Source organism: Chlorocebus sabaeus, chromosome 15 (assembly GCF_047675955.1).
Source record: "Chlorocebus sabaeus isolate Y175 chromosome 15, mChlSab1.0.hap1, whole genome shotgun sequence".
NCBI lineage: Eukaryota > Metazoa > Chordata > Mammalia > Primates > Cercopithecidae > Chlorocebus > Chlorocebus sabaeus.
Window position 1 is genome coordinate 78702512 of NC_132918.1, and position 15766 is coordinate 78718277.

At 40.8% G+C, this 15766-nt stretch overlaps 2 protein-coding genes across 7 annotated transcripts in view; one reads left to right on the forward strand and one right to left on the reverse strand.

Annotated features, from left to right (window-relative positions):
* Positions 1-7341, forward strand: part of FBXL2 (F-box and leucine rich repeat protein 2) — a 147836-nt gene extending 140495 nt beyond the window's left edge. Inside the window, exon 16 of the transcript XR_012095606.1 lies at positions 6326-7341. The gene's annotated coding sequence lies outside the window, so the exon portion shown is untranslated. The remainder of the gene's footprint in view (positions 1-6325) is intronic.
* The window catches only part of UBP1 (upstream binding protein 1), a 53083-nt gene that overhangs the window by 27563 nt on the left and 9754 nt on the right, over positions 1-15766 (reverse strand). For all 6 annotated transcript variants that reach the window (XR_012095607.1, XR_012095608.1, XR_012095610.1 and 3 more), the window contains exons 2-3: positions 10191-10342; positions 810-886 (exon numbers count right to left, since the gene is read on the reverse strand). Coding sequence is in view for 2 of the 6 variants with exons in the window: in XM_008009394.3 (XP_008007585.1) it covers positions 810-886; positions 10191-10342 (229 nt within the window). In the remaining 4 variants the exon portion in view is untranslated. The remainder of the gene's footprint in view (positions 1-809; positions 887-10190; positions 10343-15766) is intronic.

Sequence of the window (15766 nt, forward strand, 5' to 3'; positions counted from 1 at the left end):
CACACCAAATTTAGATTGCCTGAATCCAATTCCCACCACAAGGCTGCCCTTCCCATGTTTACCCACCAAAAAGGCAGATCCACAGAGGGCAGTGTCTTTCCAATAGGATGCCCCTCCACACTGAGGGCCCAGCAGCACCTGGGCCCTGACATGCCACTCTGTGGGGAGACGAAAGGATCAAGAGAACTTGTCTCTTGCTAACCCATAGTCACATGAGGTTTCACCTTTCCCCAATTAAGATTCTTTCATTAACCCTGCCCTGTAATGCTATGGAATTTACAACTAGCCATGATGTATGATGGATACAAGCTAGGAGGGGCCGGGGGCAGGGATGGTTCTGAAGATGTATCCTAAAAGAACAGGTTAGCTGGAAAACAGCTATGCCTCCTACACCTAGGATGACTGACTTCTTAATTCAGATACATGGGTAGGGTGAACAGAGATTTCAATGTTTTTAATGAAATTTTACAAGGTAAAGGATTTTTTAAAGTTTTATGCCAACACTGACATTCTTCCCCATATTATCTTTTACTTTTAGAGAGACTTATAGTTTTTTGTTGTGGTGGTGAGTTTTTTACCCCATAACTGCAACTAACTTTTCTATTGTTCCTTGATTTCCAAGGGTCTTTCACAATTACTCTACCCAATAACGGCTATAATTCCCATTTTACAGGTGAATAAACAAAATATAACTCAAAAAGTTAAAAAGTTGTAATACAACAATTATTGAAGTGAAATTAATTTTTTTAAAACAAAAACTCATTCAATCACAGCAATATCCATTGGGAATTAAAATGGACTGTCCTTACCTTTACTAATTTTCCACTGATCTCAGGCATATCACCCATTTTCCGATTATCCAGCATCCGAATTTCATAAGACTGACCTATTTAAAGAAATTGTGTATAAAAAACAATCCTTATAAAGAACATCACCTTGCTTAACATAATTCAAAATGCATGTTTCTCAGAACATACATTACACAATGATAGTTAACTTGCTAGAGAAGCAAATTCAGGTTGATCCTTCTTTTCCCTGAAAAATCACACCAACCTTCTGTCCTTACATTATTACAGGAGACAAGAGTTTCTCTGTCAATTTATCTTCATCTGCCACTCTCTTACACTAAATTTTTATTATGCTTGCATTACCTAAGACTGATTTTTGTAACAGCTTTTCTCAGACATAGTTTACATACCATAAAATTCACATTTTAAAAAAGTGCATAGTTCATTAGTTTTCAGTATAGTCAGAGTTGTACAACCATCACCACTACCAGTTTTAGAACATTTGCATCATCCTAAGAGGAAACCTATATTAGTAGCCATTTCCCATCCCTCCCCCACACCCACCTCCCACCCCCCGCCCGGCCAACTGCTAGCAATCACCAATCTACTTTCTGTCTCTATGATTTGTCCACTCTAGATACTTTTATAAACAGAATCATACAATATGTGGGTATTTGTGCCTTGCTTTTTAAACTTAGTATAATGTTTTCAAGGTTTACCCATATGTAGTATGTGTCAGTCCTTTTTATTGCCAAATAATATTCATTCCTTTTTATTGCCTAATACTATTCCATTGTGTAAAGAACATACCAAATTTTGTTTATCCATTCATCAGTTGATGGATATTTGGGTTGTTTCCACTTTTAGTGTTCATTAGAAAACACAGACATTCACACATCAATCTAGAGAATTAGGAAAATGCTGCAAAAAAATTAATAATGTACTCCAAATCCACAAAAAATGATTTCTGGATTATGTTATTAAATAATAAAAATGACAGTATAATTTGGCATGCAGAAAATCAGTAAAAATTAAAGAATGCTTATAATATCACATGAAGTTGAGAATCTTTATAACTACCAATACCTTGTCCATACTCCCAGGGGGCTTACAGAAAAATATATAAAGGATTCTAGAGTATAGGATCAAAATTCAACAAGGGGTTATCAAAATACAACTACATCACTCCAAGGCTGGTGAAGGAAAACAACATATATACAGTCTATTACAAAGAAAAGTTGCTTACATTCATTCAACAGACAGAGAAACACTAAAAAACACCTTTATGGCAAGAGACATTTTTAAAAAGTTAAACTAAGATACAGATTGGAAGAAGATATATGCAGTATATTTAACAATGGATCTGTATTCTGAAAACAGTAAGAAATAATTTTCAAAATGAAGAATACAAACTTTTGAAAAATACACCATTTATATTTAGAATTACACTCAACCTCACAAGAATTTAGGAAATAAAAATTAACAAAAGGTTTATGCTGATTATCAGCTCAGTAAGAAATATTTATTATTTTTTATTTATTTATTTTGACAGGGAGCTGCGCTCTGTCGCCCAGGTTGGAATGCAGTGGCGCAATCTCGGCTCACTGCAACCTCCGCCTCCCAGGTTCAAGCAATTCTCCCTGCCTCGGACTCCTGAGTAGCTGAGATTACAGGTGCCCGCCATCACGCCCAGCTAATTTTTGTATTATTTTTTAGTAGAGACAGGGTTTCGCCATGTTGGCCAGGCAGATCTTGAACTCCTGACCTCAGGTGATCCACCTGCCTCAGCCTCCCAAAGTGCTGGGATTACAGGTGTGAGCCACCACACCTGGCCATAAGAAGTATTTAATTAGGCTGGGCCCGGTGGCTCATGCCTGTAATCCCAGCACTTTGGGAGGCCGAGGCAGGTGAACCATGAGGCCAGGAAATAGAGACCATCCTGGCTAACACGGTGAAATCCCATCTCTACTAAAAACACAAAAAATTAGCCGGGTGTGGTGGCAGGCGCCTGTAGTCCCAGCTACTCTGGAGGCTGAGGCAGGAGAATCGCTTGAACCCAGGAGACGGAGGTTGCAGTGAGCTGAGATCATGCCATTGCACTCCAACCTGGGTGACAGAGTGAGACTCCATCTCAAAAACAAACAAACAAACAAAGTATTTAATTAAAAATCAAGTGGGCAAGTATGGGGGAGAAATAACCTTGAATAATGTACAGAATATAAACTAAAAAGTCTTTCTAAAAGGCAATGTGGCTGCACCTGTCAAATTAAATACTATGCCCTTTGACTCGGATTCTGATTGGTCAAGTAAAAAAAAAAAAAAGTGTCACAGAGGGAATATTTGCAAGTGGCATTATAGATAAAGGGCTAATCTCCCCAGTACATAAAGAGCTCCTATAAAATTGTGAACCAATGGGCTGGGCACGGTGGCTCACGCCTGTAATCCCAGCACTTTGGGAGCCTGAGGCGGGCACAGATCACCTGACGTTGGGAGTTTGAGACCAACCTGACCAACATAGAGAAACCTCATGTCTACTAAAAATACAAAAATTAGTTGGGTGTGGTGGTGCATGCCTGTAATCCCAGCTACTTGGGAAGCTGAGGCAGGAGAATTGCTTGAACCTGGGAGGCGGAGGTTTCAGTGAGCTGAGACTGCGCCATTGCACTCCAGCCCAGGCAACAAGAACAAAACTCTGTCTCCAAAAATTACTAACAAATGTCCAGTATCCCTAGAAGAAAAAAATGAGCAAATGAAATGGACATGTGGGGGTTCACAAAAGAAAGAAATGCTAACAGTTCTTAAACGTATTGAAAGATACTCAACTTCCATTAGAGAAATGCAAATTAAAACCACACTGAAATCATTTTTCACCTATCAGATCAGCATAAATCCGTCCATTTTCTGCTATATTAGATGTAAAGTGTAACAGAAAGAAAAGTTGAGAATTACTTCTGATTTCTGATCAAGGAATTGAACAGTCACCATTTCCTAACCTCAAAGACAGCTAGGAGCTCACTTCAGGCACAAAAATCAAGAGTTGGCCAAGTGGAGTGGCTCACACCTGTAAGCCTTGCACTTTGGGAGGTCAGGGCGGGCAGATTACTTGAGGTCAGGAGTTCAAGACCAGCCTGACCAACACGGTGAAACCCCGTCTCTACTAAAAATACAAAATTAGGCTGGGCACAGTGGCTCACGCTTGTAATCCCAGCACTTTGGGAGGCTGAGGCAGGAGGATCACGAGGTCAGGAGTTTGAGACCAGCCTGGCCAACACAGTGAAACCCTGTCTCTACTAAAAATGCAAAAATTAGCTGGGCGTGGTGGCAGGCCCCTGTAATGCCAGCAACTCCAGAGGCTGAGGCAGGAGAATCACTTGAACCTGTGAGGCGGAGGTTGCAGTGAGCCGAGATCGTGCCATTGCACTCCAGCCTGGGCAATAAGAGTGAGACTCCATCTCAACAACAACAAAAAAAAAAACAGAAGAAAAAAGGCTCTGTAACACTTGCTATGCTTAAAGTGGTTTCCCTATTGGAAACTATTATATTGTTCAATGGTAATATCCACTGAGAGAACAACCAGACTTTCAGAAATTTCCTAATTTCTCCCCCAATCCAAAAGTATTTTAATACCATGGCTTCCTGAAACAATAATCTAGGTTGTAACTGAAATATAAAGAAGGATCCAGTATTAATGAAATATAAAGTTAATATAGACCAACAGTAATATTCTATGAGACGCTAGTTCTGTTTTTAGCTTTATCTTCTCAATTTACTTTTCATGTTTTATTTTTTGTTCCATTTTTGGCTCAGAAATGCAAAAATTCTGCCAGAGTTGAAAAATATAACTGTTGTGATTCACGTCCCCACCCATCCTTGAAGACACATACTCTAGCTTCATCAAATGGGACTCCAGGGTAACGTGGGGCCCAAGATGTGACAGTCCCCATTTTGCTAAGTTCAATGCTTTAGAAACCTTATTTCTAAAGTCCTATTCCTATCATAAAATTTTAGTAACATGAACTGAAACTAATCAGGAAGAAATCTACTGTTGTGAAAAATGAAACTAAGCAATAAGAACTTTCCGAAATATTTAACAGAATTCTTAATCCAATAAACATGCTGTTTCTAGGACCTTATACCTGTACTTTATTAACATTTTCTTTTTTGAGACAAAGTCTCACTCTATTGCCCAGGCTGGAGTACAGTGGCGCAATCTGGGCTCACTGCAACCTCCGTCTCCCAAATTCAAGTAATTCTCATGCCTCAGCCTCCCAAGTAGCTGGGATTACAGGTGTGTGCCACAATACTTGGATAATTTTTTTTTTTTTTGAGTCGGAGTCTCACTCTGTTGTCAGGCTGGAGGGCAGTGGTACAATCTCGGCTCACTGCAACCTCCGCCTCCTGAGTTCAGGCAATTATCCTGCCTCAGCCTCCTGAGTAGCTGGGACTACAGGCACGTGCCAGCACGCCCAGCTAATTTTTGTATTTTTAGTAGAGACGGAGTTTCACCATGTTGGCCAGGATGATCTCGATCTCTTGACCTCGTGATCCACCCACCACAGCCTCCCAAAGTGCTGGGTTTACAGGCGTGAGCCACTGCGCCCAGCCTAATTGTTGTATTTTTAGTAGAGATGGGGTTTTACTACCATGTTGGCCAGGCTAGTATCGAACTCCCAACCTCAGATATCCACCCTCTTCGGCCTCCCAAAATGCTGGGATTACAGGCTTGTTAATTAATATTCTTAGCAGCGTATTATCCATGTAGAATGTGGTCTCCAAATGAAAATGCATTTGGGGAGTAACAAGGAGAAATTCTTTTTATTTGAAGAGTTAGGGGTTGATCCAGCAGTAGCAAGTCAGCAAGGGAGTAAGATCACAAGTCTCACTCATATTATCAGGTGTGGAAGCATCAAAGGCTCGGCCCCCCAGCTGTTAAGACAAAAGGCAGTCTATTCCAGCCAGAGCCCTGCCCAAAGGGAAAGCCAGCTATGTGTACTCCACCCTCTGGTGGCTCCATGTTTTTACTCCACAGTTAAAGTCAAGGACTTAACTGCTCTTCTTATTCAGGCATAACCAGGCAAACACAAATACAGGTTGCTTTTTTTTTGTTGTTTGCATGGGGCGGGGGTGGGGGACTGGAGTACAGTGGTACCATCTTGGCTCACTCCAACCTCCACCTCCCAGGTTCAAGTGATTCTCCTGCCTCAGCCTCCTGAGTAGCTGGGACTACAGGCGTGCACCACCACGCTTGGCTACTTTTATATTTTCAGTAGCGACGGTTTCACCATGTTGGCCAGGCTGGTCTTGAACTCTTAACCTCAGGTGATCTGCCTGCCTCGGCCTCCGAAAGTGCTGGGATTACAGGCATGAGCCACCGCACCCAGCCTTAAACACAAATAAGTTTTTAAACTCAGTCCCTCTGCAGTTCAAAAAGAACTCAAAATATGACACTAAGACATCAATACAACTAGGAAAACTTGCTCCAATTTCTACTGACAAAGTGAAGACTATACCGAATTTGATTTTTATTTTCTTTACAGCATTACATAGTGGCAAATATTCTTCATCAAGAATGACCATTTCGGCTGGGCGTGGTGGCTCACACCTGTAATCCTAGCACTTTGGGAGGCCAAGGTGGGTGGATCACTTGAAGCCAGGAGTTGGAGAACAGCCTGACCAACATGGTAAAACCCCGTCTCTACTACGAATACAAAAATTAGCCACACATGGCAGCATGTGCCCATAGTCCTAGGCACTCCAGAGGCTGAGGCAAGAGAATCCCTTGAGCCTGGGTGGCAGAGGTTGCAGTGAGCAAGACTGCATCGTTGCACTCCAGCCTAGGAGACAGAGTGAGACCCTGTCTCAAAAAATAAATAAAAAAGAAAATTAAAATGAAAAAGAAAAGCAAGTCTAGTGAGCTGAAGACACTTTGCTAGTCTGGATCTTTGTCTTATTAGCTTAAATTAGCAAGCTTCTATTATTCAGTAGACAAAGAGGTAGGGTGAAAGATACTCAGAAATCTCTCAGTCTGATCCAATCCTTGTCCAATGTAGAAAAAGCTATGAATCCTCTCATTAGAAAAATATACCTTTAAGGACTACATCCCAGCTACTCAGGAGGCCTGAGGCAAGAGGACTGCTTGAGCCCAGGAGTTCAAAAACAGCTGGGCAACATAGCAAGATCCTGTCTCTAAAAACAAACAAACAAACAAAAGGAAAGGGAAAGACGGCAGGAGAGAGGAAGGAAGAAAAAAAGGCCAGGTTCGGTGGTTCACGCCTGTAAACCCAGCACTTTGGGAGGCTAAGGCAGGAAGATCGTTTGAGCCCAGTAGTTGGAAATCAGTGTGGGAAATGAATAGGGAGACCCCCCATCTCTACAAAAATTTTTTTAAAGAATTAGCCAGGCGTGGTGGCCTGTGCCTGTAGTCCCAGCACTCAGGAGGCTAGGGTGGGTAGATCACTTTAGCCTGGGAGGTCAAGGCTGCAATGAGCCATGATTGTACCACTACACTCCAGTCTGGGTGACAGAGCAAGACCAAGAAGAGAGGGAGAAAGAAGGGAGAGCGGGAGGGAGAGGGAGAGGGAGGGAGAAAGGGGGAGAAGAGAGAGGGAGCAGAGAAAGAAAAAGAAGGGAAAGAAGAAAATACATATTTATAGAAAATTTTAAAACTTGTTTAAGGATTCATGGAAAATCTTGAGTTTAAAACTTTTTGTCAAGATGATAAATGCTAAGATACAGTCTGTGCAAAACACAACACACTATTATATATATTATGATCCTCATATAAGTATTATTTTGAAAGGCATTATAATTTCTTTTAAAAGGGTACATAAAAGTACAATTCCTTTAAAATTACTCAATTTTTTTTTTTTTTTTTGAGACAGAGTCTTGCTCTGTCGCCCAGGCTAGAGTGCAGTTCTGCGATCTCAGCTCACTGCAGCCTCTGCCTCTTGGGTTCAAGTGATTCTCCTGACTCGGCCTCCTGAGTAGCTGGGACTACAGGTGTGTGCCACCACGCCTGGCTAATTTTTGTATTTCTAGTAGAGATGGGGTTTCACCGTGTTGGCCAGGATGGTCTCGATCTCCTGACCTCATGGATCTGCCCACCTTGGCCTCCCAAAGTGCTAGGATTACAGGCGTGAGCCATCGTGCCCAGCCCTTATTTTTTAAAATTACTAAAATATATGTTGTTTTAAACATGTCTACATATACAGTTCAGCTTTCTACCTTTTTTCTGAAAAGAAAAATCAAGAAATAACACAATTCCAGAACCAAGAAAATACTCAACATTAATACTGCACTAAGCAGAATAAAGTACAAGAAAACCACCTGCCCTTATACTGATTATATTCAAGTGAGGTATCACCTGAGAAAGAGGCACAAGGGAGCCTACTGGAGTGCTGGAAAAGGTAAAAATATGTAATAGTTTCAAGGGAATATATATGTAAAAATTCATTAAGATTTGTGCACATTACTGTAATACTTCAAAAAAATTTTGTTAAAACCTAAGCTTTCCAAATTGACACTGAGCAAAGTGATTAATTGCTCTAAGTTTAATCTATAAAATGAATAAACCTCTCCTAGAGTTACTGTGAGAACTGAATAAGGTTACCACATGTATTTAGTACAATGCTAGATGCACAGTATCAATTAGTGTCAGTCTACTATATCACTACTACAGATGGTAGATTATGACTTTTATCGACATGAAATATCTTTATCTGGTTTAAGGACAACCATGATAAACTATGGGCATTCCCCAGGCCAATAGATGCACATCCTACATGTTCCTTTAAACAGGGTGTGTATGTATACTAATTCATTTCATGGTATGTATGTAACAGAACTTATTCAACTATTCCACAAGTAAGGAAAATTCAGGTTATTTCCTTTTTTATCTTTAGAAATAAAGTTACAGTGAATATCCCTGCCCCTACATTTCATTTACATTGTTTCTTCTGTTATTTTTATGTCTAAAACAGATTACCAAATAAGTTCTTAAGGTTCTTTCAAATATAAAACGTAAGTCTCAAACACTAAATATAAAAACAAACAGGGTATTGTCACAAATGCTAGAGACAGGACTACCTGAAGGTAAAACCTTGTAGATTCTAAACTTACATATCAAATGAAAAGGTAGAAATAAGTTATTCTTCCACATTTCAGAATATTAATCACATGTAAAAGTCTAAAATCTATTGCTCTTTCCAAAACCTCAGGAGTAAAAATTCTATTTAATGACAGAAAAACAAACACTATATACTCTTAAGTGAAGAGATGCATAATTCTAATTTTTTGAAAGGAAACGTATATACATTCAAGAAACAGACCAAAAAGCTTAATTAGTCAATTTTTGGCACTATCCCTTCACATATTTCCCAGTTTTTCTACAATGAGCATATAACAGTAAAAATGTTCAAAAATGTTTTAAAAATCAGAATTCAACATGCTTTCAGTATATGTATCCAACAAATTAATTCCTACATTCAAAGTACTTTTGTTTACAGCGGTAAGTCACATCAGCCTGTGCCCACACTGCAAAGAGCAATCTCTCCTCTTTCCAAAGATAAACTGAGCTGGGTGCAATGGCTCACGCCTGTAATCCCAGCACTTTGGGAGGCTGAGGCAGGCAGATCACTTCAGGTCAGGAGTTCGAGACCAGCCTGGCCAACATGGTGAAACCCTGTCTACTAAAATTATACAAAATTAGCTGGGTGTGATGGTGGGTGCCTGTAAACCCAGCTACTTGGGAGGCTGAGGCACGAGAATTGCTTTAACCTGGGAGGCGGAGGTTGCAATGAGCCGGTATCTCGCCACTGCACTCCAGCCTGGGCTATAGAGCAAAACCCAGACTCAAAAAAAAAAAAAAAAAAAGTACCCCTACATCTCTGTTTTCCCTCCTTCCCCACCATCTCTTTCATATCACTGAAATGTAACACTCTGACATAAACTACAAACAAGATATAGAAGATAAAATGTGATGTTGTTTATTTAGCCACAGACCCCATCCTGGTGCAGCTTAAGTCTATTTTCAGCACAGAACTGCTTCATGTTCAAAATCCAGGTTCCTTGCTAGCTGGACTTCTGATTCATTCTCAAGTTCCATATTGAAATCACTGTCCCTAAAAATAACTGACTTTCTTTCCTACTTGCTAGTCCTTTGGATTATGTCTTTAAAAATCCTGTAATAAATCTTCCTCCTCAGACCCTCTTTAACACAAATCAGTTTACACAAACTATACTTCAGCTGCTCACAGTAAAATTCCTACAATTTTCATTAAGTTGTAAAATTTAAGAAAAGAACCTAATTTTTAATTATTACCAATAATCTAGGCTACAATGCCAAAATATTAGTTTGTATTTCTGTAAATTCTTACATGTCAAATGTGACATAGCCAAACTAACCTTGGTTCAAATAAGTAAGCGTTTCATCATGCAGTTTTACTGCTGGCGACGTTGCGGCACACATCACATACTGAAAGGGTGGGTGCTCTGTTTCACCATCCAATGGAAGGCTGGAATCTTCCTGCTTGAAAATGGGCAATGCCAAGACATCACTGAAAAGCAAAAAATCAACACTGACCTTACTTTGGGTTTGAAATATTTGTCTATGGCCATATCATCCTGAATGCGCTCAATCTTGTCTGAAATATTTAAAAGCATATAAACATTTAGGGATAGTTTTTGTTTTTTTAAGATCAGAAATTATATGTACAATAAAAGAACTATTAATGCTATGTGTGGTTCACCTAAAGGATGGCATTAACAACCCCTATCTCAGGGTGGGAAGTGGTGGGGGGCAGCAGGGCAGCTCTGAATATATAAATATATATATATATGGCACTTTAAAAAATTCTTTTAAAATTTTAAGGTCCAGATTCATTCTATTAAAAAAAGCAAGTCAAGAGTACAAAGCTACCCGATTTGAAAGGCAAGAAATAATACTACTGCCAAAGATACGTCACACTTGACACCACCGAATTACAAAGAAGCATTTGATTAAAATGGGGCTTTACAAAAAGTTCCCTGCTGTGCCTTGGCAAGTGCTAAGAACATAAAGCCTCATGCCTAGTCTAAAACTATGGCTCCTTCTGAGAGGTAAACAGTAGCAGCAGCAACAGCTGCTATTCTTCCCCCAAGAATAATCTGGGGCCCTGACTGGGAGAGTGATGAGGGGTCTTCTGGGACACTGTCCATATTGGATGTGTTTAACAGCTTTATTGACATTTAATTTACATACCATAAAGTCACCCTTTTAAAGTTTGTAATTCAGTGGTTTTAAGTATATTCACATCATCAGTATCTAATTCTTGAATTCCAAAATATTTTCTCCCCTCAAAAAGAAATCCCATACCCATTAGCAGTCACTCACCATACTATCCCAGACCCACTCAGCCCCTGGCAACTTTCTATCTCTACGGATTTGCTATTTGGGACATTTAAATGGAATCATATGACTATGTGGTCTTTTGTGACTGGCTTCTTTCACTTAGCATGTTTCATGGACCACCCATGTTCTAACATGTACCAATGCTTCATTCTTTTTTATGGCTCCATTTCATTGTATAGACATACCATATTCTGTATCCATTCACATGATGGCCATCTGGGTTGTTTCCATTTTTCAGCAATTATGAATAATGCTGCTATGAACACTTTTCTATGTTTTTGTGTAGATAAATTCTGCTAAGTATATACCTAGAACTGGAATTACTGGATCACACTGTAATTCTGTTTAACTTAATTTCTTTTACTTATTTTTTTGGAGACAAAGTCTCTCTTTGTCACCCAGGCTGGAGTACGGTGGTGCTACCTTGGCTCACCACAACCTCTGACTCCTGGGCTCAAGTCTTCCTCATGCTTCCGCCTTCCAAGTAGCTGGGATTAGAGGCATGTGCCACCACACCCGGCTAATTGTATTTTTAGTAGAGATGGGGTTTCACCATGTAGGCCAGACTAGTCTCAAACTCCTGGCCTCAAGTGATCTGCCTGCCTCAGCCTCCCAAAGTATTGGGATTACAGGCGTGAGCCATCACGCCCGGCCTCTGTTTAATTTTGTGAGCAACTGCCGAGCTGTTTTTCAAAGTGGTTGCAATCATTTTACATTTCCCCTATTAATGTATGGAGAGTGATTATTTATTTTTAAGATAATTATCTGAGCTGTACATTTGTATCTTAACTTTTCTATACTCATTCTTCAATAAAAAGTAGAATAACAACAGTAGCAACAACAAAACATCCAAACGAATAACTATTATATCAACACCAATAATAGGGACTTGTCTGAACTGCTTATTTTATCTTTTTTTCCTACAAGCTGTTCACTCAGATACTTGGGTAGCCAGGTCAATTCAATTCAATTCAATTCAAAAACAGAATGTGAAAACAAGTGAAATGGGATGGAAACCCTGGGAGAGAACGTTATCCCACCAGTAGTCCCTACTCCCCACATGCATTTCTGCACTGTGCTGATTTTCTTTTTTTGTTTTTTTTTTGTTTTTTTTTGAGACGGAGTCTCGCTCAAGTCGCCCAGGCTAGAGTGCAGTGACGCAATCTTGGCTCGCTGCAAGCTCCACCTCCCAGGTTTACACCATTCTCCTGCCTCAGCCTCCCGAGTAGCTGGGACTACAGGCGCCCACCAACACTCCCGGCTAATTTTTTGTATTTTTACTAGAGTCGGGGTTTCACCATGTTAGCCAGGATGGTCTCAATCTCCTCACCCTGTGATCCACCTGCCTGAGCCTCCCAAAGTGCAGGGATTACAGGCGTGAGCCACTGCACCCAGCCGCTGATTTTCAAAGATACTAACTATCCACTAATTCTCCCTTTCTTATTTATACCCAGGAATTGTCAAAACACTCCTAGGTACACAAGTAATAACCAAGGATCGCATGGTTAGCAGTGGTCCCCAACACTCCCATAGAGTTCTCGCAACACCTTGACCTAGGGATTTTGCCCCATCTAAGCTCCTGCCTTGGGGGCAGATACAACAAAACAAACAAACAAAAAGAATCAGGTCACCTCTTTATAAAAAGAGGTCATAATAGTCAAATTGGCTCCAGGGAAGATGAAAATATATATTGCATTTTATGTATATGTAAGCATTTAAAACCCTCTCAGGGAGAAAGAAAACAAGAATGAGATAAGAGTTGTGACTCTGGGGCCGGGCACGGTGGCTCAAGCCTGTAATCCCAGCACTTTGGGAGGCCGAGACGGGCGGATCACAAGGTCAGGAGATCGAAACCATCCTGGATAACATGGTGAAACCCCTTCTCTACTAAAAAGTACAAAAAAACTAGCCAGGCGAGGTGGCGGGCGCCTGTAGTCCCAGCTACTCGGGAGGCTGAGGCAGGAGAATGATGTAAACCCAGGAGGCGGAGCTTGCAGTGAGCAGAGATTGCGCCCCTGCACTCCAGCCTGGGCGACAGAGCGAGACTCCGTCTCAAAAAAAAAAAAAAAAAAAGAGTTGTGACTCTGAACCATTAATTACACTGAAAAATAACACAGGGAATAATTTTAACATTTCAATGCTAACTGCTTGGGCTGGGTTGATCATTAGATACAGATCATCAAAATAAAATGTATAACTGCATGAGAATGGCTTTTTATAAATAAATTGTTACATATGGAAGACACAATTTTATATACTTCAGATCCTAGAAGACAACCACCTTTTTATTCACTTGGTTATAGTCTCGATGATCCACACAGAAAATACTATGCTCATGGTAAGTGCTAAACGACTCCTGAACAAACATATAAACACATAAAAATCATCTGCTATTGAATTTCCAATTAATTTTTTACGTAATTAGAAAGAAAATGCCTTCTAGTCAACACAGCAACCAGTGATCCTTTTCAAACAGAAGTTAAACCATTTCAGTTCTCTGAACCCTTCCATCAGCTCACTTTCAACCAAAGTCCTTACAAAATCCTACAAAGTCCTATGCAACCTGCTCTTCATCCCCTCTTCTCGTCACCCTCATTCCCCCTGCTCCAACTACCCCGGCCTCCTGGTTCTACTCTTCTACTGGATATCATAATGGCTCATTTCATTCAAATGTCATCTTTTCAGTGACAACATGACACTGGAGTCCTCCCACCCACACTCCCAATTTCCCTACCCTAGCTCTATACGCAGCTCTTATCACTTTCCAACAATATACACGACTTACTAAGTTTGTATCTGCCATAAGCACGTAACTCCAAAAATGTGTTTCTTCAATGACTGATGCCAGCATCTAGCACAAAGGAGCTCAAATACTTGCTGAATCAATGAAATGACTGCTGCATTAATAATCAACTAATTAGGCCGGGTGCGGTGGCTCAAGCCTGTAATCCCAGCACTTTGGGAGGCCGAGACGGGCGGATCACGAGGTCAGGAGATCGAGACCATCCTGGCTAACACGGTGAAACCCTGTCTCTACTAAAATACAAAAAAAATTAGCCGGGCGAGGTGGCGGGCGCCTGTAGTCCCAGCTACTCGGGAGGCTGAGGCAGGAGAATGGCGTGAACCCGGGAGGCGGGGCTTGCAGTGAGCTGAGATCTGGCCACTGCACTCCAGCCTGGGCAACAGAGCCAGACTCCGTCTCAAAAAAAAAAAAAAAATAATAATCAACCAATTAGTATTAAGATTGAAAAGTAGGTCTCCAGACAAGATTATAATTTCTACTATGTTGAAAGTCCTAAAACTTTGATGGTTTTTGTAATCCCATAAATGGAAACACATTTTTGAGTACTAAAGACAGAATGTTAAACAAAACTAAAAGAAGTAGGGTTTCTTTTTTTTTTTTTTTTTTTTAAGACAGAGCGTGACTCTGTCTCCCAGGCTGGAGGGCAGTGGCTCACTACAGCCTCAACCTCCCACCTCAACCTCCCAAGTAGCTGGGATTACAGGCATGCACCACCATGCCTGGCTAATTTTTGTATTTTTAGTAAAGTGGGGTTTCCCCATGTTGGCCAGGCTGATTTTGAACTCCTGGCCTCAAGTGATCCACCCACCTCGGCCTCCTAAAGTGCTGGAACTACAGGCATGAGCCACTGCGCCAGGCCCAAATGATGCATTTTAAAAGGCAAAACTGAAAGATCTACATGTCAGCAAATTTTAATGTAGCTTAGCACCAAAAATCAGGATGCTGGCCGGGCACGGTGGCTCAAGCCTGTAATCCCAGCACTTTGGGAGGCCGAGACGGGCGGATCATGAGGTCAGGAGATCGAGACCATCCTGGCTAACACGGTGAAACCCCGTCTCTACTAAAAAATACAAAAAGCTAGCCGGGCAAGGTGGCGGGCGCCTGTAGTCCCAGCTACTCGGGAGGCTGAGGCAGGAGAATGGTGTAAACTCGGGAGGCGGAGCTTGCAGTGAGCTGAGATCTGGTCACTGCACTCCAGCCCGGGCGACAGAACGAGACTCCGTCTCAAAAAAAAAAAAAAAAAAATCACACACACACAAAAAAGACCTGGAAATCACAACAAGCTTGATTACATGAAGTATAAAAATCTACTAGGACACCTAAAAATCCAGCAATGTAAGCTGCCTTCAGGGACGTCAAATTAATGACTGCAAGACCCTACTGTGAGGCAGAGACTGCACTGTACACCCTCTCATAGCCTTTGAATATAATTATATGAATGTATGTACTAATTTTCAAAAACAGTGAAAATTTGAATTTTTTTTAAGGATAAGATAGATAAAACATATATGGAAGCTAAATAAGAATTCTAAAGAGACATGAAAGAAACTAAATAGAAAAAAACAACATAGAGAACTGACTGTTTAGTAACGGCAGGCTAAGTAATTTAAACGAACCTATACCCCATCCACCCTCACTGAGAATAGGGGGAAAAAAAGTTGTCAGAGAACACATATATTCTTAAAAGTATTGAAGAACTAACAAGATAAGGAAACAGACCAAAATCTGAAAAAGTCCAGTAACTCCAAGCAAGCCTAGAACTGAAAGTGGCTTTTACCTACCCAACCT